This window comes from Salvelinus namaycush, unplaced genomic scaffold, assembly GCF_016432855.1.
Source record: "Salvelinus namaycush isolate Seneca unplaced genomic scaffold, SaNama_1.0 Scaffold35, whole genome shotgun sequence".
Lineage (NCBI taxonomy): Eukaryota > Metazoa > Chordata > Actinopteri > Salmoniformes > Salmonidae > Salvelinus > Salvelinus namaycush.
The window spans coordinates 497,816-523,872 of NW_024060452.1; the positions used below are offsets into that span (position 1 = coordinate 497,816).

A 26,057-nucleotide genomic window follows, 5' to 3' on the forward strand; every position below is an offset into this window, starting at 1 on the left:
TATTTCTCTGTGACATGACATAAATACAGTACATAGAAGACGTTGTCGCTGGTGGACGTTATTGTTGGACTTGTCAGGAGGAGGAAAGTGCCACAGTCCCAGTCTCTTCTCTCGGTCTTATCATCATGTCTATTCATGATGTGTCCTTCATTTCCTTGATTGACACGGTAGCTTGTGAAAGTCACACCTCTTGTCTTGTCTTAACATCTCAGCATCCGTTCTCAGGTACGATCCTGCACTTGAGGATCTTCAGGTAGTTCTGGACCTTGTTGGAGTCCCGTCTAAAGCAGTAGAGGAGGTCGTGGTCGCTCATGGCCTGGGACTCTCCGCTGGTGTCTGACGAGGGGTCCAAGGCCTCAGGGGAGGACAGGCCACTCAGGGAGTTACTGATCATCCCCAGGTTCTGCATCTGAGAGGGAGGGACACAGACAGTGGATTGTCAGAGACAAGGCATTTCACTTTCTGTACATATTGCAAAATGAGGTGTGTGTGTGTGTGTGCCTTCTCTTGTGAGCTATCACATGCCAACCCAGTAGCAGAGCGAGGATTGTCTAGTGACATCCTGGTTGGCATCTGCATTCGTCACTGACTCAGTGATGGTGTCAACATCAGTCTACACAATGTCACTAGGGATCAAGCTGCTATAGGACTCTCTTTTCACTATAGTATGCTCAAGGCTAACTCTGTCTTATTTGCTTTAATTTACTTTCTCTCTCTCCCACTATCTATATCTTTCTTTCATTCTCTTTCACACTCACTCACTGTCACTATAGTATGTATGCTCAAGGCTAACTCTGCCTTATTTGCTTTCTCTCTCTCTCTCTCTCTCTCTCTCTCTCTCTCTCTCTCTCTCTCTCTCTCTCTCTCTCTCTCTCTCTCTCTCTCTCTCTCTTTCTCTCTCTGTCTTTCTCCCCCTCATCTCTGTGATTAATTTAGTGACATACACACTTCATCATCTGTGAGACATTTCACATTATAACTCTTACAGAAAGCCATAGGCAATATTCAACATAATCATCTTAACAACAAATAGTAATGATGGATTCAAGTGATGATTCTTTTCTAGAATTGAGCTGCAGAGTCAAGTAGAAATGTTTAAGTAGAAGGATCTGCCACTTTTTTTCAATATTCGCCTAAAATGACATACTGCTGGTAGCTCAAGACCTGATGCAAGGACATTCATATTCTTGATACCATTTGAAAGGAAAAACTTTGAAGTTTGTGGAAATGTGAAATGAATGTAGGAGAATATAACACATTAGACCTGGTAAAAGATAGTACAAAGACAAAACATGCTTTTTTTGGTATTGTTTTTGTACCATCATCTTTGAAATGCAAGACAAATGCCATAATGTATTTTTCCAGACCAGGCACTATTTAGATGTTGGCCACTAGATGACAGCAGTGTTTGTGCAAAGTTTTAGACTGATCCAATGAACCATTGCATTTCTGTTCAACATTTTGTATTTAGACTGCCCAAATGTGCTTAATTGGTTTATTATTAACTTTTCAAGTTCATAACTGTGCACTCTCCTCAAACAATAGCATGGTATTCTTTCAGTGTAATAGCTACTGTAAATTGGACAGTGCAGTTAGATTAACAAGAATTTAAGCTTTCTGCCAATATCTGACATGTCTATGTCCTGTGAAATTTTCTTGATACTTACAACCTCATGCTAATCGCATTAGCCTATGCTAGCTCAACCGTCCCATACCCTATCAGCCACCTTCTCCTCCCACCTTCCTCTTGCCCTATCAACCACCTTCTCCCTCCATCTTTCTCTTAACCTGTCAGCCACCTTCACCCATCTTCCTCTTACCCTATCAACCACGTTCTCCCCCCGTCTTCCACTTACCCTATCAGCCACCTTCTCCCCTGTCTTCCTCTTAGCCTATCAGCCACCTTCTCCCCCCGTCTTCCTCTTACCCTATCAGCCACCTTCTCCCCCCATCTTCCTCTTACCCTATCAGCCACCTTCTCGACTCCCTTGCGGAGCTCGTGCACCATGTAGCTCATCTCCAGTGCTTTGTTGGAGCTGAAGTTGTTGAAGTCATCCTGGTGAACCATGTTCTGGTGGAACTGCCACAGAGGATCCTTCCATGCTACCAACAGCTTCAGAATCACCTCGGTTAACTCCTCTCTCTGAGGAGAGAGAGAGAGTAGAATTGTATGTTCTTGTAGAGTTGGTTATTGAGTGTTGAAAGAGAGAAGACAGACACAAGCAAAGACATAGCAGCAGTCTACATCTGGAGACAGACATGGGTACTACAGAAGCAGAGAGGGGTAGTACCATCAGGGAACAGACAAGGTTACTACAGGAAGCAGAGAGGGGTAGTACCATCAGGGAACAGACAAGGTTACTACAGGTAGCAGAGAGGGATAGTACCATCAGGGAACAGACAAGGTTACTACAGGTAGCAGAGAGGGGTAGTACCATCAGGGAACAGACAAGGTTACTACAGAAGCAGAGAGGGGTAGTACCATCAGGGAACAGACAAGGTTACTACAGGTAGCAGAGAGGGATAGTACCATCAGGGAACAGACAAGGTTACTACAGAAGCAGAGAGGGGTAGTACCATCAGGGAACAGACAAGGTTACTACAGAAGCAGAGAGGGATAGTACCATCAGGGAACAGACAAGGTTACTACAGGAAGCAGAGAGGGGTAGTACCATCAGGGAACAGACAAGGGACAAGGTTATTACAGGAAGCAGAGAGGGGTAGTACTATGGTAAACAATAGTTGATTAAAACCTTTTCTCAATAGGGGGTGCTGTTTTCACTTTGTAAAAATTTCGTTCCCAAATTAAACTGCCTCGTACTCAATTCTTGCTCGCACAATATGCATATTATTATTACTATTGGATAGAAAACACTCTCTAGTTTCTAAAACCGTTTGAATTATATCTGTGAGTAAAACAGAACTCAAGTTGGAGCAATTTTCCTGTGAGGAAGTGAGAAATCTGAAATCAGGCAGGCTGTTCTGAGGTCAGTTTATTAATTTGCATGTCTTCTATTGGTCGAGATGCACTGCATACGCCTTCCCCTAGATGTCAGCAAATAGTGAGAATTGGAATGGAGTTGCTAGGCAGATCTGAGGCCATATAAATGGGCTTGGAACATGTGGTGCAGTCTTTTCATCATTCGCCATGACGCAAGACAGACCTCAGGATGGCGTTCTGGGAAGCTCCCGTTATAGGCCTTAGATATATCCGGCTCTGATTTTATTCGATATAGGCGTTAAAGACATCATAATGTTGTTATTTTAAACCGAGTTATATCAGTTTATATCAGTATATTGCGATTTTCGGATATTTCTTAGTGCTGCGTTATAGTGAGTTGGACACGTCTTCGCCACATGGCTAATGTTTACTGCTAATTCCAAAGTTGAAGGCGACAATCTACAACCGAGCAACGATTCCTCTGGACAAAGGACAACTTGCCCAAGATTCTGATGGGAGCTCATCAAAAAGTAAGAAGTATTTATGATGTTAATTCGTTGTTCTGTTGAAAAATGTAAATCTACTATTCCGCCATTAATTTCGGTGCGGTCTCGCTTTAACGCACGCTGTATGTCGTAGTAACATTAATTTAAAAAATCTAACACAGCGGTTGCATTAAGAACTAATGTATCTTTCATTTGCTGTCCAACCTGTATTTTTTAGTCAAGTTTATGATTAGTTACTGATTAGATTAGGTGCCTCTCCCAAGATTTCTCCCGACATTTTGTTGGCAGCTTGGCTACTATTCTCATTGTATAACCACGATTTGTGCCGCTAAATATGCACATTTTCGAACAAACTCTATATGTATTGTGTAATATGATGTTATAGGACTGTCATCTGAAGAAGTTTGAGAAGGTTAGTGAAAAAATTAATATCTTTTGCTGGTTTATTCGTTATCGCTATTGTTGGCTTGAATCAATGCTGTTGTGTGGTTGGCTATTGTAGTAAGCTAATATAATGCTATATTGTGTTTTCGCTGTAAAACACTTAAAAAATCAGAAATATTGGCTGGATTCACAAGATCTTTGTCTTTCATTTGCTGTACGCTGTGTATTTTTCATAAATGTTTTATGATGAGTATTTAGGTAATTCACGTTGGTCTCTGTAGTTATTCTAGTTGCTTTGGTGAGAGTTGTGATGGTGGCTGCAATGTAAAACTATGATTTATACCTGAAATATGCACATTTTTCTAACAAAACATATGCTATACAATAAATATGTTATCAGACTGTCATCTGATGAAGTTGTTTCTTGGTTAGTGACTATTTATATCTTTATTTGGTCAAAATTGTGATAGCTACCTATGCAGGGAAAAAATGGTGGGAAAAAAAAGTTGTGTCTTTTGCTATCGTGGTTAGCTAATAGAAATACATATTGTGTCTTCCCTGTAAAACATTTTAAAAATCAGAAGATGTGTATCTTTCATCTGGTGTCTTGGACTTGTGATTTAATGATATTTAGATGCTAGTATTTACTTGTGACGCTATGCTAGGCTATGCTAGTCAGCTTTTTTACTGATGGGGGTGCTCCCGGATCCGGGATTGTGACCAAGTAGAAGTTAAACAGAGTTGTAAGACTCACAGCCAGTCTCTGCGCGTTCTCTTTGCCATTAGGGGTTAGTATGGTGGCTGTATGGCAGTGACGGTTTATCCTGCCAATATGATTTCTGCTTGGCAGAACATATTGCTCCTGAAGGAGGGAAGAAGAAAGGAGAGAAAGAGGAATTGAGTTGACAGGGAAGACGTAGGTAGAAAGCAAAAGGTCAGAGAGTCAAAGGAGCTGCATCTCTGAAGAGCAAAGCCTTCGAAAGCAAAGAAACAAAAAGCTTGTAGAACCTTGAAAGGGATAGTTCACCCAAATGATAAAATTACAATAGACTGCTGTCTTACCTTGACAATAGACTGCTGTCTTACCTTGACAATAGACTGCTGTCTTACCTTGGCAATAGACTGCTGTCTTACCTTGACAATAGACTGCTGTCTTACCTTGACAATAAACTGCTGTCTTACCTTGGCAATAGACTGCTGTCTTACCTTGACAATAGACTGCTGTCTTACCTTGGCAATAGACTGCTGTCTTACCTTGACAATAGACTGCTGTCTTACCTTGGCAATATACTGCTGTCTTACCTTGGCAATAGACTGCTGTCTTACCTTGGCAATAGACTGCTGTCTTACCTTGACAATAGACTGCTGTCTTACCTTGACAATAGACTGCTGTCTTACCTTGACAATAGACTGCTGTCTTACCTTGGCAATAGACTGCTTACAGGGTAACCAATATGTTATTTTGGCATTTGGGTGAACTATCACTTTAAACATGCGAAATTGCATGTTTAAAGTGATAGTTCACCCAAATGCCAAAATAACATATTGGTTACCCTACTAAATTGAAACCAGTAAAAAAATGGCGCCGGAAGAAATGGCAGAAGTTTTACGGGCGCCCAACCAATTGTGCTATTATGTGGTTTTTTTCCGCGTTATTTGTTACTTATTTTGTACATAATGTGTCTGCAACCGTATCTTACGGCAAAAAAGAGCTTCTGGATATCAGGACAGCGATCACTCACGTTGGATTAGACAAAGATTTTTTCTTCAACAAGCAAGATGCACCGGACATTCTCCCAACACCCGACAGGGCCAACATCCCCGTTATTTGCAAGAGGAAGAAACGCAGGTACAGGGGACACAGAGCAGGATGCCTCGTGGGGACCCGCAGAAGGCGAGTGGGAAGGCTGCCGTTACCGTCAATATTACTCGCCAACGTGCAATCATTGGACAATAAATTAGACGAGGTACGATCACGAATATCCTACCAACGGGACATCAAAAACTGTAATATCCTATGTTTCACGGAATCGTGGCTGAATGACGACATGGTTATTCAGCTAGCGGGATATACACTGTACCGGCAAGATAGAACAGCACACAGTAAGACGAGGGGGCGGTCTGTGCATATTTGTAAACAACAGCTGGTGCACGAAATCTGAGGAAGTCTCTAGATTTTGCTCGCCTGAAGTAGAGTATATTGTGATAAATTGCCTAGAGAGTTTTCAGCTATACTTTCGTGGCTGTTTATTTACCTCCACAGACAGATAATGGCACTAAGACCGCACTCCGTCAGCTGTATAAGGAAATAAGCAAACAGGAAACCACTCACCCAGAGGCGGCGCTCCTAGTGGCCGGAAACTTAAATCAGTTCTACCAAATTTCTATCAACATGTTAAATGTGCAACCAGAGGGGGGAAAAATCTAGGTCACCTGTACTCCACACACAGAGACGCATACCAAGCTCTCCCTCACCCTCCATTTGGTAAACCCGACCACAACTCTATCCTCCTGATTCCTGCTTACAAGCAAAAATTAAAGCAGGAAGCACCAGTAACTCGGTCTATAAAAAAGTGGTCAGATGAAGCAGATGCTAAACTACAGGACTGTTTTGCTATCACAGACTGGAACATGTTCTGGGATTCTTCCGATGGCATTGAGGAGTACACCACATCAGTCACTGGCTTTATCAATAAGTGCATCGAGGACGTCGTCCCCACAGTGACTGTACGTACATACCCCAACCAGAAGCCATGGATTTCAGGCAACATTCGCACTGAGCTAAAGGGCAGAGCTGCCGCTTTCAAGGTACGGGACTCTAACCCGGAAGCTTACAAGAAATCCTGCTATGCCCTGCGACGAACCATCAAACAGGCAAAGCGTCAATACGGGGCTAAGATTGAATCATACTACACCGGCTCCGACGCTCGTCTTATGTGGCAGGGCTTGCAAACTATTACAGACTACAAAGGGAAGCACAGCCGCGAGCTGCCCTGTGACACGAGCCTACCAGACGAGCTAAATCACTTCTATGCTCGCTTCGAGGCAAGCAACACTGAGGTATGCATGAGAGCATCAGCTGTTCCGGACGACTGTGTGATCACGCTCTCCGTAGCTGACGTGAATAAGACCTTTAAACAGGTCAACATACACAAGGCTGCGGGGCCAGACGGATTACCAGGACGTGTGCTCCGGGCATGTGCCGACCAACTGGCAGGTGTCTTCACTGACATTTTCAACATGTCCCTGATTGGATCCTGGGACTAAACACCTCCATTTGCAACTGGATCCTGGACTTCCTGACGGGCCGCCCCCAGGTGGTGAGGGTAGGTAGCAACACATCTGCCACACTGATCCTCAACACTGGAGCCCCTCAGGGGTGCGTGCTCAGTCCCCTCCTGTACTCCCTGTTCACCCACGACTGCATGGCCAGGCACGACTACAATACCATCATTAAGTTTGCAGACGACACAACAGTGGTAGGCCTGATCACCGACAACAACGAGACAACCTATAGGGAGGAGGTCAGAGACCTGGCCGGGTGGTGCCGGAATAACAACCTATCCCTCAACGTAAACAAGACTAAGGAGATGATTGTGGACTACAGGAAAAGGAAAAGGAGGGCAGAGTACGCCCCCATTCTCATCGTATTGGAACAGGTTGAGAGCTTCAAGTTCCTTGGTGTCCACATCACCAACAAACTAGAATGGTCCAAACACACCAAGACAGTCGTGAAGAGGGCACGTCAAAGCCTATTCCCCCTCAGGAAACTAAAAAGATTTGGCATGGGTCCTGAGATCCTCAAAAGATTCTACAGCTGCAACATCGAGAGCATCCTGACTGGTTGCATCACTGCCTGGTATGGCAATTGCTCGGCCTCCGACCGCAGGGCACTACAGAGGGTAGTGCGTACGGCCCAGTACATCACTGGGGCTAAGCTGCCTGCCATCCAGGACCTCTACACCAGGCGGTGTCAGAGGAAGGCCCTAAAATTTTTCAAAGACCTCAGCCACCCCAGTCATAGACTGTTCTCTCTGCTACTGCATGGCAAGCGGTACCGGAGTGCCAAGTCTAGGACAAAAAGTCTTTACCCCCAAGCCATAAGACTCCTGAACAGCTAATCAAATGGCTACCCAGACTATTTGCTTTGTGTGCCCCCCCAACCCCTCTTTTACGCTGCTGCTACTCTCTGTTTATCATATATGCACAGTCACTTTAACTATACATTCATGTACATATTTACATACTACCTCAATTGGCCCGACCAACAAGTGCTCCCGCACATTGGCTAACCGGGCTATCTGCATTGTGTCCCGCCACCCGCCAACCCCTCTTTACGCTACTGCTACTCTCTGTTCATCATATATGCATAGTCACTTTAACCATATCTACATGTACATACTACCTCAATCAGCCTGACTAACCGGTGTCTGTATGTAGCCTCGCTACTTTATATACCCTCGCTACTTTATATACCCTCGCTACTTTATATACCCTCGCTACTGTATATAGCTTCGCTACTGTATATACCCTCGCTACTTTATATACCCTCGCTACTGTATATACCCTCGCTACTTTATATAGCCTCGCTACTGTATATAGCTTCGCTACTGTATATAGCTTCGCTACTGTATATACCCTCGCTACTTTATATACCCTCGCTACTTTATATACCCTCGCTACTTTATATACCCTCGCTACTTTATATACCCTCGCTACTGTATATACCCTCGCTACTTTATATACCCTCGCTACTTTATATACCCTCGCTACTTTATATAGCTTCACGACTGTATATAGCCTCTCTACTGTATATAGCCTCGCTACTGTATATAGCTTCGCTACTGTATATACCCTCGCTACTTTATATACCCTCGCTACTGTATATACCCTCGCTACTTTATACAGCCTCGCTACTTTATATACCCTCGCTACTTTATATACCCTCGCTACTGTATATACCCTCGCTACTTTATATACCCTCGCTACTGTATATAGCCTTGCTACTGTATATAGCTTCGCTACTGTATATAGCCTCTCTACTGTATATACCCTCGCTACTTTATATACCCTCGCTACTTTATATACCCTCGCTACTTTATATACCTTCGCTACTTTATATACCCTTGCTACTGTATATACCCTCGCTACTTTATATACCCTCGCTACTGTATATACCCTCGCTACTTTATATAGCTTCGCTACTGTATATAGCTTCGCTACTGTATATAGCTTCGCTACTGTATATACCCTCGCTACTTTATATACCCTCGCTACTTTATATACCCTCGCTACTTTATATACCCTCGCTACTTTATATACCCTCGCTACTGTATATACCCTCGCTACTTTATATACCCTCACTACTGTATATACCCTCGCTACTTTATATAGCCTCGCTACTGTATATAGCCTCTCTACTGTATATACCCTCGCTACTGTATATACCCTCGCTACTGTATATACCCTCGCTACTGTATATACCCTCGCTACTTTATATACCCTCGCTACTGTATATACCCTCGCTACTTTATATAGCCTCGCTACTGTATATAGCCTCTCTACTTTATATACCCTCGCTACTGTATATACCCTCGCTACTGTATATACCCTCGCTACTTTATATAGCCTCGCTACTGTATATAGCCTCGCTACTGTTTTTCACTGTCTTTTTACTGTTGTTTTTATTTCTTTACCTACCTATTGTTCACCTAATACCTTTTTTGCACTGTTGGTTAGGGCCTGTAAGTAAGCATTTCTGTAAGGTCTACTACACCTGCTGTATTAGGCGCATGTGACAAATAAACTTTGATTTGATTTGATGATATGCTACATGACCTGTTGAAAGACTGTTGTTCTTAACGTCAGGATCTCCATCTTAACATCCTGTTTTATACATCTGATTATCCCAAACCAATATGTCACATCAACAACCCCACGGTGTTATAGTGGGTTCTGTCATTAGCGACAGACATACAGAGAGAGAGACTAGGACTGTGTCATTAGTGACAGACATAGAGAGAGAGAGACTAGGACTGTGTCATTAGCGACAGACATAGAGAGAGAGAGACTAGGACTGTGTCATTAGCGACAGACATAGAGAGAGGGAGAGAGAGAGACTAGGACTGTGTCATTAGCGACAGACATAGAGAGAGGGAGAGAGAGAGACTAGGACTGTGTCATTAGCGACAGACATAGAGAGAGGGAGAGAGAGAGACTAGGACTGTGTCATTAGCGACAGACATAGAGAGAGGGAGAGAGAGAGACTAGGACTGTGTCATTAGTGACAGACATACAGAGAGAGAGACTAGGACTGTGTCATTAGCGACAGACATAGAGAGAGGGAGAGAGAGAGACTAGGACTGTGTCATTAGCGACAGACATAGAGAGAGGGAGAGAGAGAGACTAGGACTGTGTCATTAGCGACAGACATAGAGAGAGGGAGAGAGAGAGACTAGGACTGTGTCATTAGTGACAGACATACAGAGAGAGAGACTAGGACTGTGTCATTAGTGACAGACATAGAGAGAGAGAGACTAGGACTGTGTCATTAGTGACAGACATAGAGAGAGAGAGACTAGGACTGTGTCATTAGCGACAGACATAGAGAGAGAGAGACTAGGACTGTGTCATTAGCGACAGACATAGAGAGAGAGAGACTAGGACTGTGTCATTAGCGACAGACATAGAGAGAGAGAGACTAGGACTGTGTCATTAGCGACAGACATAGAGAGAGAGAGACTAGGACTGTGTCATTAGCGACAGACATAGAGAGAGAGAGACTAGGACTGTGTCATTAGTGACAGACATAGAGAGAGAGAGACTAGGACTGTGTCATTAGTGACAGACATAGAGAGAGAGAGACTAGGACTGTGTCATTAGTGACAGACATAGAGAGAGAGAGACTAGGACTGTGTCATTAGCGACAGACATAGAGAGAGAGAGACTAGGACTGTGTCATTAGTGACAGACATAGAGAGAGACTAGGACTGTGTCATTAGTGACAGACATAGAGAGAGAGAGACTAGGACTGTGTCATTAGCGACAGACATAGAGAGAAAGAGAGAAAGAGACTAGGACTGTGTCATTAGTGACAGACATAGAGAGAAAGAGAGAAAGAGACTAGGACTGTGTCATTAGTGACAGACATAGAGAGAAAGAGACTAGGACTGTGTCATTAGTGACAGACATAGAGAGAGAGAGACTAGGGCTGTGTCATTAGCGACAGACATAGAGAGAGAGAGAGAAAGAGACTAGGACTGTGTCATTAGTGACAGAGACATACAGAGAGAGAGAGAGAGACTAGGACTGTGTCATTAGTGACAGAGACATACAGAGAGAGAGAGAGAGAGACTAGGACTGTGTCATTAGTGACAGACATAGAGAGAGAGAGAGAAAGAGACTAGGACTGTGTCATTAGTGACAGACATAGAGAGAAAGAGAGAAAGAGACTAGGACTGTGTCATTAGTGACAGACATAGAGAGAAAGAGACTAGGACTGTGTCATTAGTGACAGACATAGAGAGAAAGAGACTAGGACTGTGTCATTAGTGACAGACATAGAGAGAAAGAGACTAGGACTGTGTCATTAGTGACAGACATAGAGAGAAAGAGACTAGGACTGTGTCATTAGTGACAGACATAGAGAGAAAGAGACTAGGACTGTGTCATTAGTGACAGACATAGAGAGAAAGAGATTAGGACTGTGTCATTAGTGACAGACATACAGAGAGAGAGAGACTAGGACTGTGTCATTAGTGACAGACATAGAGAGAAAGAGACTAGGACTGTGTCATTAGTGACAGACATAGAGAGAGAGAGAGAAAGAGACTAGGACTGTGTCATTAGTGACAGACATAGAGAGAGAGAGAGAAAGAGACTAGGACTGTGTCATTAGTGACAGACATAGAGAGAGAGAGAGAAAGAGACTAGGACTGTGTCATTAGTGACAGACATAGAGAGAGAGAGAAAGAGACTAGGACTGTGTCATTAGTGACAGACATAGAGAGAGAGAGAGAGAGACTAGGACTGTGTCATTAGTGACAGACATAGAGAGAAAGAGAGAAAGAGACTAGGACTGTGTCATTAGCGACAGACATAGAGAGAGAGAGACTAGGACTGTGTCATTAGTGACAGACATAGAGAGAGAGAGACTAGGACTGTGTCATTAGTGACAGAGACATACAGAGAGGGAGAGAGAGAGACTAGGACTGTGTCATTAGCGACAGACATAGAGAGAGAGAGAGAAAGAGACTAGGACTGTGTCATTAGTGACAGACATAGAGAGAAAGAGACTAGGACTGTGTCATTAGTGACAGACATAGAGAGAGAGAGACTAGGACTGTGTCATTAGCGACAGACATAGAGAGAGAGAGACTAGGACTGTGTCATTAGTGACAGAGACATACAGAGAGGGAGAGAGAGAGACTAGGACTGTGTCATTAGCGACAGACATAGAGAGAGAGAGAGAAAGAGACTAGGACTGTGTCATTAGTGACAGACATAGAGAGAAAGAGACTAGGACTGTGTCATTAGCGACAGACATAGAGAGAGGGAGAGAGAGAGACTAGGACTGTGTCATTAGCGACAGACATAGAGAGAGGGAGAGAGAGAGACTAGGACTGTGTCATTAGCGACAGACATAGAGAGAGGGAGAGAGAGAGACTAGGACTGTGTCATTAGTGACAGACATACAGAGAGAGAGACTAGGACTGTGTCATTAGCGACAGACATAGAGAGAGGGAGAGAGAGAGACTAGGACTGTGTCATTAGCGACAGACATAGAGAGAGGGAGAGAGAGAGACTAGGACTGTGTCATTAGCGACAGACATAGAGAGAGGGAGAGAGAGAGACTAGGACTGTGTCATTAGTGACAGACATACAGAGAGAGAGACTAGGACTGTGTCATTAGTGACAGACATAGAGAGAGAGAGACTAGGACTGTGTCATTAGTGACAGACATAGAGAGAGAGAGACTAGGACTGTGTCATTAGCGACAGACATAGAGAGAGAGAGACTAGGACTGTGTCATTAGCGACAGACATAGAGAGAGAGAGACTAGGACTGTGTCATTAGCGACAGACATAGAGAGAGAGAGACTAGGACTGTGTCATTAGCGACAGACATAGAGAGAGAGAGACTAGGACTGTGTCATTAGCGACAGACATAGAGAGAGAGAGACTAGGACTGTGTCATTAGTGACAGACATAGAGAGAGAGAGACTAGGACTGTGTCATTAGTGACAGACATAGAGAGAGAGAGACTAGGACTGTGTCATTAGTGACAGACATAGAGAGAGAGAGACTAGGACTGTGTCATTAGCGACAGACATAGAGAGAGAGAGACTAGGACTGTGTCATTAGTGACAGACATAGAGAGAGACTAGGACTGTGTCATTAGTGACAGACATAGAGAGAGAGAGACTAGGACTGTGTCATTAGCGACAGACATAGAGAGAAAGAGAGAAAGAGACTAGGACTGTGTCATTAGTGACAGACATAGAGAGAAAGAGAGAAAGAGACTAGGACTGTGTCATTAGTGACAGACATAGAGAGAAAGAGACTAGGACTGTGTCATTAGTGACAGACATAGAGAGAGAGAGACTAGGGCTGTGTCATTAGCGACAGACATAGAGAGAGAGAGAGAAAGAGACTAGGACTGTGTCATTAGTGACAGAGACATACAGAGAGAGAGAGAGAGACTAGGACTGTGTCATTAGTGACAGAGACATACAGAGAGAGAGAGAGAGAGACTAGGACTGTGTCATTAGTGACAGACATAGAGAGAGAGAGAGAAAGAGACTAGGACTGTGTCATTAGTGACAGACATAGAGAGAAAGAGAGAAAGAGACTAGGACTGTGTCATTAGTGACAGACATAGAGAGAAAGAGACTAGGACTGTGTCATTAGTGACAGACATAGAGAGAAAGAGACTAGGACTGTGTCATTAGTGACAGACATAGAGAGAAAGAGACTAGGACTGTGTCATTAGTGACAGACATAGAGAGAAAGAGACTAGGACTGTGTCATTAGTGACAGACATAGAGAGAAAGAGACTAGGACTGTGTCATTAGTGACAGACATAGAGAGAAAGAGATTAGGACTGTGTCATTAGTGACAGACATACAGAGAGAGAGAGACTAGGACTGTGTCATTAGTGACAGACATAGAGAGAAAGAGACTAGGACTGTGTCATTAGTGACAGACATAGAGAGAGAGAGAGAAAGAGACTAGGACTGTGTCATTAGTGACAGACATAGAGAGAGAGAGAGAAAGAGACTAGGACTGTGTCATTAGTGACAGACATAGAGAGAGAGAGAGAAAGAGACTAGGACTGTGTCATTAGTGACAGACATAGAGAGAGAGAGAAAGAGACTAGGACTGTGTCATTAGTGACAGACATAGAGAGAGAGAGAGAGAGACTAGGACTGTGTCATTAGTGACAGACATAGAGAGAAAGAGAGAAAGAGACTAGGACTGTGTCATTAGCGACAGACATAGAGAGAGAGAGACTAGGACTGTGTCATTAGTGACAGACATAGAGAGAGAGAGACTAGGACTGTGTCATTAGTGACAGAGACATACAGAGAGGGAGAGAGAGAGACTAGGACTGTGTCATTAGCGACAGACATAGAGAGAGAGAGAGAAAGAGACTAGGACTGTGTCATTAGTGACAGACATAGAGAGAAAGAGACTAGGACTGTGTCATTAGTGACAGACATAGAGAGAGAGAGACTAGGACTGTGTCATTAGCGACAGACATAGAGAGAGAGAGACTAGGACTGTGTCATTAGTGACAGAGACATACAGAGAGGGAGAGAGAGAGACTAGGACTGTGTCATTAGCGACAGACATAGAGAGAGAGAGAGAAAGAGACTAGGACTGTGTCATTAGTGACAGACATAGAGAGAAAGAGACTAGGACTGTGTCATTAGTGACAGACATAGAGAGAAAGAGACTAGGACTGTGTCATTAGTGACAGACATAGAGAGAGAGAGACTAGGACTGTGTCATTAGCGACAGACATAGAGAGAGAGAGACTAGGACTGTGTCATTAGTGACAGACATAGAGAGAGAGAGACTAGGACTGTGTCATTAGTGACAGAGACATACAGAGAGGGAGAGAAAGAGACTAGGACTGTGTCATTAGTGACAGAGACATACAGAGAGGGAGAGAAAGAGACTAGGACTGTGTCATTAGTGACAGAGACATACAGAGAGAGAGAGAAAGAGACTAGGACTGTGTCATTAGTGACAGAGACATACAGAGAGAGAGAGAAAGAGACTAGGACTGTGTCATTAGTGACAGACATACAGAGAGAGAGAGAAAGAGACTAGGACTGTGTCATTAGCGACAGACATAGAGAGAAAGAGAGACAGAGACTAGGACTGTGTCATTAGTGACAGACATACAGAGAGAGAGACTAGGACTGTGTCATTAGTGACAGACATAGAGAGAAAGAGACTAGGACTGTGTCATTAGTGACAGAGACATACAGAGAGGGAGAGAAAGAGACTAGGACTGTGTCATTAGTGACAGAGACATACAGAGAGGGAGAGAAAGAGACTAGGACTGTGTCATTAGTGACATAGACATACAGAGAGAGAGAGAAAGAGACTAGGACTGTGTCATTAGTGATAGATATACAGAGAGAGAGAGAAAGAGACTAGGACTGTGTCATTAGTGATAGACACACACACAGAGAGAGAGAAAGAGACTAGGACTGTGTCATTAGTGACAGAGACATACAGAGAGGGAGAGAAAGAGAGAAAGAGAGAGGTAACCTTGGTGCATACTAGAGAAAGGTAAGGGGACTTACGAATTCAGAGTGCAGGTCACTGGAGATGCTGTGCATCCTGGCACTGTGCTGGATGACCCGGTCAAAGAGGTCTGCCAGGGAGAGGAAGTGGCACCCCGCCTGGCCGTGGACACAGATAGGCGCCGCGCTCGCCCTGCCACTGCCACACAGCTCCACACACACCAACACCAGGAGAAGAGCCCACACTGGAAGAGAGAGGGAGAAGGATGAAGACGATGAGAAGAGGAGAGGAGAGTGATAGAGGGACTAGAGAAATAGAGAGGAGTTTGAAGGAGTTGAGAGAGAGGAGGGTAATAGAGGGAGAGGACAGGATCCTGTCTCACCAGCCAGGAGCAGCACTGACACTGGCAGAGAGAGAGTGAGAAGAGGAACAGAGAGAGGTGAGGATGGGATCCTGTCTCACCAGCCAGGAGCAGCACTGACACTGGCAGAGAGAGAGTGAGAAGAGGAACAGAGAGAGGTGAGGATGGGATCCTGTCTCACCAGCCAGGAGCAGCACTGACACTGGCAGAGAGAGAGTGAGAAGAGGAACAGAGAGAGGTGAGGATGGGATCCTGTCTCACCAGCCAGGAGCAGCACTGACACTGGCAGAGAGAGAGTGAGAAGAGGAACAGAGAGAGGTGAGGATGGGATCCTGTCTCACCAGCCAGGAGCAGTACTCACACTGGCAGAGAGAGAGTGAGAAGAGGAACAGAGAGAGGTGAGGATGGGATCCTGTCTCACCAGCCAGGAGCAGCACTGACACTGGCAGAGAGAGAGTGAGAAGAGGAACAGAGAGAGGTGAGGATGGGATCCTGTCTCACCAGCCAGGAGCAGCACTGACACTGGTAGAGAGAGAGTGAGAAGAGGAACAGAGAGAGGTGGGGATGGGATCCTGTCTCACCAGCCAGCCTGTCAGGAGCAGCTGGCAGAGAGAGAGTGAGAAGAGGAACAGAGAGAGGTGAGGATGGGATCCTATCTCACCAGCCAGCATGTCAGGAGCAGCTGGCAGAGAGAGAGTGAGAAGAGGAACAGAGAGAGGTGAGGATGGGATCCTGTCTCACAAGGCAGATGTAGCACTCAAACTGGTGGAAAGATAGAGGGAGAAGGGATGAGGACAGGAGGGAGAGGGGGACAATGAGAAGAGCAATGAGAAGGAGGACAGGTCAGGATATAGGGAGAGCTTTGGATCCTGTCTCACCAGCCTAGAGAAGAGGATGAAGAGAGACAACACTGACACTGACAGAGGGATAGAAGGAGAAGAGAGACAACACTGACACTGACAGAGGGATAGAAGGAGAAGAGAGACAACACTGACACTGACAGAGGGATAGAAGGAGAAGAGACAACACTGACACTGACAGAAGGATAGAAGGAGAAGAGACAACACTGACACTGACAGAAGGATAGAAGGAGAAGAGGATGAAGAGACAACACTGACACTGACAGAGGGATAGAAGGAGAAGAGACAACACTGACAGAGGGATAGAAGGAGAAGAGAGACAACACTGACACTGACAGAGGGATAGAAGGAAAAGAGGATGAAGAGACAACACTGACACTGACAGAGGGATAGAAGGAGAAGAGACAACACTGACACTGACAAAGGGATAGAAGGAGAAGAGGATGAAGAGACAACACTGACACTGACAGAGGGATAGAAGGAGAAGAGACAACACTGACACTGACAGAGGGATAGAAGGAGAAGAGACAACACTGACATTTTTTAAATCTTATTAACACTTTGTTCTAGCTAGATATTTGTGTAGGTAGATATCAAGTAAACACAATGATATAGTAACTTGTTGACTTAACTCTAGAATGCCTACTTCAAGTGTTTTAGTACTAGTCTGTAATCTCAGGACTTAACCTATGCCGAAGGAGAAGAGACAACACTGAGGGAGGAAGAGGAAAAGAGAAAGGGAAGAAGAGGTGGTAAACAGAGGAGAGGATCTAATTCCACTGGCAGAGGCATGCATGTATAGCTCCTCAGTCCCTGGTCCCTGGTCCCTGCTCCCTGGTCCCTGGTCCCTGCTCCCTGGTCCCTGCTCCCTGCTCCCTGGTCCCTGGTCCCTGCTCCCTGGTCCCTGCTCCCTGCTCCCTGCTCTCTGCTCCCTGCTCTCTGCTCTCTGCTCTCTGCATGCACTGCCCTGGCTTGTTCTTAGAGGTAGCTACCTTGTTTGATGTTGTTCCTGGACATTCTGTGTTGCTTGGTGGTAGTCTTGAAGCTGGAGGATGTACAGTGACACAGCTATTTAAAGGGACCAGGAGTATTAAGGAAAGGGTCTCTCTCTCTGTCATCATGTGATGACCACAATCATTTAGGAGGGGAGGAGAGAGAGACAGAGATTTGCGTGAGTTTTCATTCGCCGTCAATTTTCTCTTTCTTTTTTTTCATCAGATCATGATGGAAGTCGGCTTTACAGCCCAAAGCGTCCGTGACAAATCAGGACAGATACAGGGGGAAGATGCTCATTCAGCTCACCCACCAGCCCCTTCACCAGTTTCACTGTCATTCACTAGGCTAGTTTAGTGCATAGGCTATGCTCAGAAAAACATGTTCTATCTAGAACCTTAAAGGGTTCCACGGCTGTCCCCATAGGAGAACCCTTTGAAGAACCCTTTCTGGTTCCAGGTAGAACCCTTTTGGGTTCCATGTAGAAAACCTTTCTACAGAGGAGGGAGGAAGAGGAAAAGAGAAAGGGAAGAAGAGGTGGTAAACAGAGGAGAGGATCTAATTCCACTGGCAGAGGCATGCATGTATAGCTCCTCAGTCCCTGGTCCCTGGTCCCTGGTCCCTGGTCCCTGCTCCCTGCTCCCTGTTCCCTGTTCCCTGTTCCCTGTTCCCTGTTCCCTGCTCCCTGCTCCCTGCTCCCTGCTCCCTGCTCCCTGTTCCCTGGTCCCTGGTCCCTGGTCCCTGGTCCCTGGTCCCTGGTCCCTGGTCCCTGCTCCCTGCTCCCTGCTCCCTGTTCCCTGGTCCCTGCTCCCTGGTCCCTGCTCCCTGCTCCCTGCTCCCTGCTCCCTGTTCCCTGGTCCCTGCTCCCTGGTCCCTGCTCCCTGCTCCCTGCTCCCTGCTCCCTGCTCCCTGTTCCCTGGTCCCTGCTCCCTGGTCCCTGCTCCCTGCTCCCTGCTCCCTGTTCCCTGCTCCCTGTTCCCTGTTCCCTGGTCCCTGCTCCCTGCTCCCTGTTCCCTGTTCCCTGCTCCCTGTTCCCTGCTCCCTGCTCCCTGCTCCCTGCTCCCTGCTCCCTGTTCCCTGTTCCCTGCTCCCTGTTCCCTGTTCCCTGTTCCCTGTTCCCTGCTCCCTGCTCCCTGCTCCCTGTTCTCTGTTCCCTGTTCCCTGTTCCCTGCTCCCTGCTCCCTGCTCCCTGCTCCCTGTTCCCTGCTCCCTGTTCCCTGTTCCCTGCTCCCTGCTCCCTGCTCCCTGCTCCCTGTTCCCTGTTCCCTGCTCCCTGCTCCCTGTTCCCTGTTCCCTGTTCCCTGTTCCCTGCTCCCTGCTCCCTGCTCCCTGTTCCCTGTTCCCTGTTCCCTGTTCCCTGCTCCCTGCTCCCTGCTCCCTGCTCCCTGTTCCCTGCTCCCTGTTCCCTGTTCCCTGTTCCCTGCTCCCTGCTCCCTGCTCCCTGCTCCCTGCTCCCTGTTCCCTGTTCCCTGTTCCCTGTTCCCTGTTCCCTGCTCCCTGCTCCTCTGTAGAAAGAAAACCTTTCTACAGAGGGTTCTACATGGAACCCAAAAGGGTTCTACCTGGAACCAAAGAGGGCTCTCCTATGGGGACAGCCAAAGAACCCTTTTGGAACCCTTTTTTCTAAGAGTGTACAGTAGTATGGTCCAGCCATTCACTCTGACCAGCTCCCATGTTTCTCACATGGTGAGGACTTCATCCACGTGTTAAACACATTCCACGGAGGGCCGTGTGGCTGCAGGTTCTCACTCCTCCCTTGTAATTGATTGATAAATGAAGGTCACTAATAAGTAAGGAACTCCCCTCAGCTGGTAGTCTATGTCTTAATTGAAACCAAAAACCTGCAGACACTCGGCCCTCGTGGAATGATTTTGACATCCCTGATTGACATGATCAATGTACTGATCAGTAAGTGAAAGCAAACCTTGTTGTTGATTGTTTTCAATATTATCTCTGTCCTTGTTCTGTAGTGTTCTGTAGTGTTCTGTAGTGTTCTGTAGTGTTCTGTAGTGTTCTGTCCTTGTTCTGTAGTGTTCTGTAGTGTTCTGTAGTGTTCTGTAGTGTTCTGTAGTGTACTGTAGTGTTCTGTAGTGTTCTGTAGTGTTCTGTAGTGTGCTGTAGTGTGCTGTAGTGTTCTGTAGTGTTCTGTAGTGTTCTGCAGTGTTCTGTAGTGTGCTGTAGTGTTCTGTAGTGTTCTGTAGTGTTCTGTAGTGTTCTGCAGTGTTCTGTAGTGTGTGACAGTGTTCTGTAGTGTTCTGTAGTGTGCTGTAGTGTTCTGTAGTGTTCTGTAGTGTGCTGTAGTGTTCTGTAGTGTGCTGCAGTGTTCTGTAGTGTGCTGCAGTGTTTTGTAGTGTTCTGCAGTGTTCTGTAGTGTTCTGTAGTGTTCTGTAGTGTGCTGTAGTGTTCTGTAGTGTTCTGTAGTGTGCTGCAGTGTTCTGTAGTGTTCTGTAGTGTTTTGTAGTGTTCTGTAGTGTTCTGTAGTGTTCTGTAGTGTTCTGTAGTGTGCTGTAGTGTGCTGTAGTGTTCTGTAGAGTTCTGTAGTGTTCTGTAGTGTGCTGTAGTGTGCTGTAGTGTTCTGCAGTGTTCTGTAGTGTGCTGTAGTGTTCTGTAGTGTGCTGTAGTGTTCTGTAGTGTGTGACAGTGTTCTGTAGTGTGTGACAGTGTTCTGTAGTGTGTGACAGTATGCTGCAGTGTTCTGTAGTGTGCTGCAGTGTTCTGTAGTGTTCTGTAGTGTGCTGCAGTGTTCTGTAGTGTTCTGTAGTGTTCTGTAGTGTGTGACAGTGTGCTGCAGTGTTCTGTAGTGTGTGACAGTATGCTGCAGTGTTCTGTAGTGTGTGACAGTGTGCTGCAGTGTTCTGTAGTGTGTGACAGTGTGCTGTAGTGTTCTGTAGTGTTCTGTAGTGTTCTGTAGTGTTCTGCAGTGTGTCACAGTGTGCTGCAGTGTTCTGTAGTGTTCTGTAGTGTGTGACAGTGTGCTGTAGTGTTCTGTAGTGTTCTGTAGTGTGTGACAGTGTTCTGTAGTGTTCTGTAGTGTTCTGTAGTGTGTGACAGTGTGCTGCAGTGTTCTGTAGTGTGCTGTAGTGTTCTGTAGTGTGCTGTAGTGTTCTGTAGTGTGTGACAGTGTTCTGTAGTGTGCTGCAGTGTTCTGTAGTGTGTGACAGTGTGCTGTAGTGTTCTGTAGTGTTCTGTAGTGTTCTGTAGTGTGTGACAGTGTGCTGCAGTGTTCTGTAGTGTTCTGTAGTGTTCTGTAGTGTTCTGTAGTGTGTGACAGTGTGCTGCAGTGTTCTGTAGTGTGTGACAGTGTGCTGTAGTGTTCTGTAGTGTTCTGTAGTGTTCTGTAGTGTGTGACAGTGTGCTGCAGTGTTCTGTAGTGTGTGACAGTGTGCTGCAGTGTTCTGTAGTGTGTGACAGTGTTCTGTAGTGTTCTGTAGTGTGTGACAGTGTTCTGTAGTGTTCTGTAGTGTGTGACAGTGTGCTGCAGTGTTCTGTAGTGTGTGACAGTGTGCTGCAGTGTTCTGTAGTGTGTGACAGTGTGCTGCAGTGTTCTGTAGTGTGTGACAGTGTGCTGCAGTGTTCTGTAGTGTGTGACAGTGTGCTGCAGTGTTCTGTAGTGTGTGACAGTGTTCTGTAGTGTTCTGTAGTGTGTGACAGTGTTCTGTAGTGTTCTGTAGTGTGTGACAGTGTGCTGCAGTGTTCTGTAGTGTGTGACAGTGTGCTGCAGTGTTCTGTAGTGTGTGACAGTGTGCTGTAGTGTTCTGTAGTGTTCTGTAGTGTGTGACAGTGTGCTGCAGTGTTCTGTCGTGTGCTGTAGTGTTTTGTAGTGTGTGGCAGTGTTCTGTAGTGTTCTGTAGTGTGTGACAGTGTGCTGTAGTGTTCTGTAGTGTTCTGTAGTGTGTGGCAGTGTTCTGCAGTGTTCTGTAGTGTTCTGTAGTGTGCTGCAGTGTTCTGTAGTGTGCTGCAGTGTTCTGTAGTGTTCTGTAGTGTGCTGTAGTGTTCTGTAGTGTGCTGTAGTGTTCTGTAGTGTGCTGTAGTGTTCTGTAGTGTGTGACAGTGTTCTGTAGTGTTCTGTAGTGTGCTGTAGTGTGCTGTAGTGTTCTGTAGAGTTCTGTAGTGTTCTGTAGTGTGCTGTAGTGTGCTGTAGTGTTCTGCAGTGTTCTGTAGTGTGCTGTAGTGTTCTGTAGTGTGCTGTAGTGTTCTGTAGTGTGTGACAGTGTTCTGTAGTGTGTGACAGTGTTCTGTAGTGTGTGACAGTATGCTGCAGTGTTCTGTAGTGTGCTGCAGTGTTCTGTAGTGTGCTGTAGTGTTCTGTAGTGTGCTGCAGTGTTCTGTAGTGTTCTGTAGTGTTCTGTAGTGTGTGACAGTGTGCTGCAGTGTTCTGTAGTGTGTGACAGTATGCTGCAGTGTTCTGTAGTGTGTGACAGTGTGCTGCAGTGTTCTGTAGTGTGTGACAGTGTGCTGTAGTGTTCTGTAGTGTTCTGTAGTGTTCTGTAGTGTTCTGCAGTGTGTCACAGTGTGCTGCAGTGTTCTGTAGTGTTCTGTAGTGTGTGACAGTGTGCTGTAGTGTTCTGTAGTGTTCTGTAGTGTGTGACAGTGTTCTGTAGTGTTCTGTAGTGTTCTGTAGTGTGTGACAGTGTGCTGCAGTGTTCTGTAGTGTGCTGTAGTGTTCTGTAGTGTGCTGTAGTGTTCTGTAGTGTGTGACAGTGTTCTGTAGTGTGCTGCAGTGTTCTGTAGTGTGTGACAGTGTGCTGTAGTGTTCTGTAGTGTTCTGTAGTGTTCTGTAGTGTGTGACAGTGTGCTGCAGTGTTCTGTAGTGTTCTGTAGTGTTCTGTAGTGTTCTGTAGTGTGTGACAGTGTGCTGCAGTGTTCTGTAGTGTGTGACAGTGTGCTGTAGTGTTCTGTAGTGTTCTGTAGTGTTCTGTAGTGTTCTGTAGTGTGTGACAGTGTGCTGCAGTGTTCTGTAGTGTGTGACAGTGTGCTGCAGTGTTCTGTAGTGTGTGACAGTGTTCTGTAGTGTTCTGTAGTGTGTGACAGTGTTCTGTAGTGTTCTGTAGTGTGTGACAGTGTGCTGCAGTGTTCTGTAGTGTGTGACAGTGTGCTGCAGTGTTCTGTAGTGTGTGACAGTGTTCTGTAGTGTTCTGTAGTGTGTGACAGTGTTCTGTAGTGTTCTGTAGTGTGTGACAGTGTGCTGCAGTGTTCTGTAGTGTGTGACAGTGTGCTGTAGTGTTCTGTAGTGTTCTGTAGTGTTCTGTAGTGTTCTGTAGTGTGTGACAGTGTGCTGCAGTGTTCTGTAGTGTGTGACAGTGTGCTGCAGTGTTCTGTAGTGTGTGACAGTGTTCTGTAGTGTTCTGTAGTGTGTGACAGTGTTCTGTAGTGTTCTGTAGTGTGTGACAGTGTGCTGCAGTGTTCTGTAGTGTGTGACAGTGTGCTGCAGTGTTCTGTAGTGTGTGACAGTGTGCTGCAGTGTTCTGTAGTGTGTGACAGTGTGCTGCAGTGTTCTGTAGTGTGTGACAGTGTGCTGCAGTGTTCTGTAGTGTGTGACAGTGTTCTGTAGTGTTCTGTAGTGTGTGACAGTGTTCTGTAGTGTTCTGTAGTGTGTGACAGTGTGCTGCAGTGTTCTGTAGTGTGTGACAGTGTGCTGCAGTGTTCTGTAGTGTGTGACAGTGTGCTGTAGTGTTCTGTAGTGTTCTGTAGTGTGTGACAGTGTGCTGCAGTGTTCTGTCGTGTGCTGTAGTGTTTCGTAGTGTGTGGCAGTGTTCTGTAGTGTTCTGTAGTGTGTGACAGTGTGCTGTAGTGTTCTGTAGTGTTCTGTAGTGTGTGGCAGTGTTCTGCAGTGTTCTGTAGTGTTCTGTAGTGTGCTGCAGTGTTCTGTAGTGTGCTGCAGTGTTCTGTAGTGTTCTGTAGTGTGCTGTAGTGTTCTGTAGTGTGCTGTAGTGTTCTGTAGTGTGCTGTAGTGTTCTGTAGTGTGTGACAGTGTTCTGTAGTGTTCTGTAGTGTGCTGTAGTGTGCTGTAGTGTTCTGTAGAGTTCTGTAGTGTTCTGTAGTGTGCTGTAGTGTGCTGTAGTGTTCTGCAGTGTTCTGTAGTGTGCTGTAGTGTTCTGTAGTGTGCTGTAGTGTTCTGTAGTGTGTGACAGTGTTCTGTAGTGTGTGACAGTGTTCTGTAGTGTGTGACAGTATGCTGCAGTGTTCTGTAGTGTGCTGCAGTGTTCTGTAGTGTGCTGTAGTGTTCTGTAGTGTGCTGCAGTGTTCTGTAGTGTTCTGTAGTGTTCTGTAGTGTGTGACAGTGTGCTGCAGTGTTCTGTAGTGTGTGACAGTATGCTGCAGTGTTCTGTAGTGTGTGACAGTGTGCTGCAGTGTTCTGTAGTGTGTGACAGTGTGCTGTAGTGTTCTGTAGTGTTCTGTAGTGTTCTGTAGTGTTCTGCAGTGTGTCACAGTGTGCTGCAGTGTTCTGTAGTGTTCTGTAGTGTGTGACAGTGTGCTGTAGTGTTCTGTAGTGTTCTGTAGTGTGTGACAGTGTTCTGTAGTGTTCTGTAGTGTTCTGTAGTGTGTGACAGTGTGCTGCAGTGTTCTGTAGTGTGCTGTAGTGTTCTGTAGTGTGCTGTAGTGTTCTGTAGTGTGTGACAGTGTTCTGTAGTGTGCTGCAGTGTTCTGTAGTGTGTGACAGTGTGCTGTAGTGTTCTGTAGTGTTCTGTAGTGTTCTGTAGTGTGTGACAGTGTGCTGCAGTGTTCTGTAGTGTTCTGTAGTGTTCTGTAGTGTTCTGTAGTGTGTGACAGTGTGTTGCAGTGTTCTGTAGTGTGTGACAGTGTGCTGTAGTGTTCTGTAGTGTTCTGTAGTGTTCTGTAGTGTTCTGTAGTGTGTGACAGTGTGCTGCAGTGTTCTGTAGTGTGTGACAGTGTGCTGCAGTGTTCTGTAGTGTGTGACAGTGTTCTGTAGTGTTCTGTAGTGTGTGACAGTGTTCTGTAGTGTTCTGTAGTGTGTGACAGTGTGCTGCAGTGTTCTGTAGTGTGTGACAGTGTGCTGCAGTGTTCTGTAGTGTGTGACAGTGTGCTGCAGTGTTCTGTAGTGTGTGACAGTGTGCTGCAGTGTTCTGTAGTGTGTGACAGTGTGCTGCAGTGTTCTGTAGTGTGTGACAGTGTTCTGTAGTGTTCTGTAGTGTGTGACAGTGTTCTGTAGTGTTCTGTAGTGTGTGACAGTGTGCTGCAGTGTTCTGTAGTGTGTGACAGTGTGCTGCAGTGTTCTGTAGTGTGTGACAGTGTTCTGTAGTGTTCTGTAGTGTGTGACAGTGTTCTGTAGTGTTCTGTAGTGTGTGACAGTGTGCTGCAGTGTTCTGTAGTGTGTGACAGTGTTCTGTAGTGTTCTGTAGTGTGTGACAGTGTGCTGCAGTGTTCTGTAGTGTGTGACAGTGTGCTGTAGTGTTCTGTAGTGTTCTGTAGTGTGTGACAGTGTGCTGCAGTGTTCTGTCGTGTGCTGTAGTGTTTTGTAGTGTGTGGCAGTGTTCTGTAGTGTTCTGTAGTGTGTGACAGTGTGCTGTAGTGTTCTGTAGTGTTCTGTAGTGTGTGGCAGTGTTCTGCAGTGTTCTGTAGTGTTCTGTAGTGTGCTGCAGTGTTCTGTAGTGTGCTGCAGTGTTCTGTAGTGTTCTGTAGTGTGCTGTAGTGTTCTGTAGTGTGCTGTAGTGTTCTGTAGTGTGCTGTAGTGTTCTGTAGTGTGTGACAGTGTTCTGTAGTGTTCTGTAGTGTGCTGTAGTGTGCTGTAGTGTTCTGTAGAGTTCTGTAGTGTTCTGTAGTGTGCTGTAGTGTGCTGTAGTGTTCTGCAGTGTTCTGTAGTGTGCTGTAGTGTTCTGTAGTGTGCTGTAGTGTTCTGTAGTGTGTGACAGTGTTCTGTAGTGTGTGACAGTGTTCTGTAGTGTGTGACAGTATGCTGCAGTGTTCTGTAGTGTGCTGCAGTGTTCTGTAGTGTGCTGTAGTGTTCTGTAGTGTGCTGCAGTGTTCTGTAGTGTTCTGTAGTGTTCTGTAGTGTGTGACAGTGTGCTGCAGTGTTCTGTAGTGTGTGACAGTATGCTGCAGTGTTCTGTAGTGTGTGACAGTGTGCTGCAGTGTTCTGTAGTGTGTGACAGTGTGCTGTAGTGTTCTGTAGTGTTCTGTAGTGTTCTGTAGTGTTCTGCAGTGTGTCACAGTGTGCTGCAGTGTTCTGTAGTGTTCTGTAGTGTGTGACAGTGTGCTGTAGTGTTCTGTAGTGTTCTGTAGTGTGTGACAGTG

The 26,057-nt window shown here is 45.8% G+C and overlaps 1 protein-coding gene across 1 annotated transcript; it reads right to left on the reverse strand.

The window, feature by feature from the left end:
* Window positions 1-208: 208 nt before the first annotated feature.
* prl2 (prolactin 2) lies at window positions 209-17,828 on the reverse strand. Its single transcript, XM_038985571.1, has 5 exons — window positions 17,804-17,828; window positions 15,650-15,834; window positions 4,586-4,693; window positions 1,964-2,143; window positions 209-409 (listed from the first exon to the last, which is right to left on the reverse strand). Exons 1-5 carry the CDS (start codon window positions 17,826-17,828, stop codon window positions 209-211), a joined length of 699 nt encoding a protein of 232 aa, XP_038841499.1.
* Window positions 17,829-26,057: the final 8,229 nt, after the last annotated feature.

What these genes read in the sequence shown, in the direction of transcription:
- prl2 (XM_038985571.1), bottom strand. Translation starts at nt 17,828, where the DNA reads ATGTCCAGGAACAACATCAAACAAG. An exon ending in GTGACCTGCACTCTGAATTC is followed by an intron (nt 4,694 to 15,649) that starts GTAAGTCCCCTT and finishes TCCCTCCTTCAG; the next exon opens with GAGCAATATGTTCTGCCAAG. An exon ending in AGAACGCGCAGAGACTGGCT is followed by an intron (nt 2,144 to 4,585) that starts GTGAGTCTTACA and finishes CTCTCTCCTCAG; the next exon opens with AGAGAGGAGTTAACCGAGGT.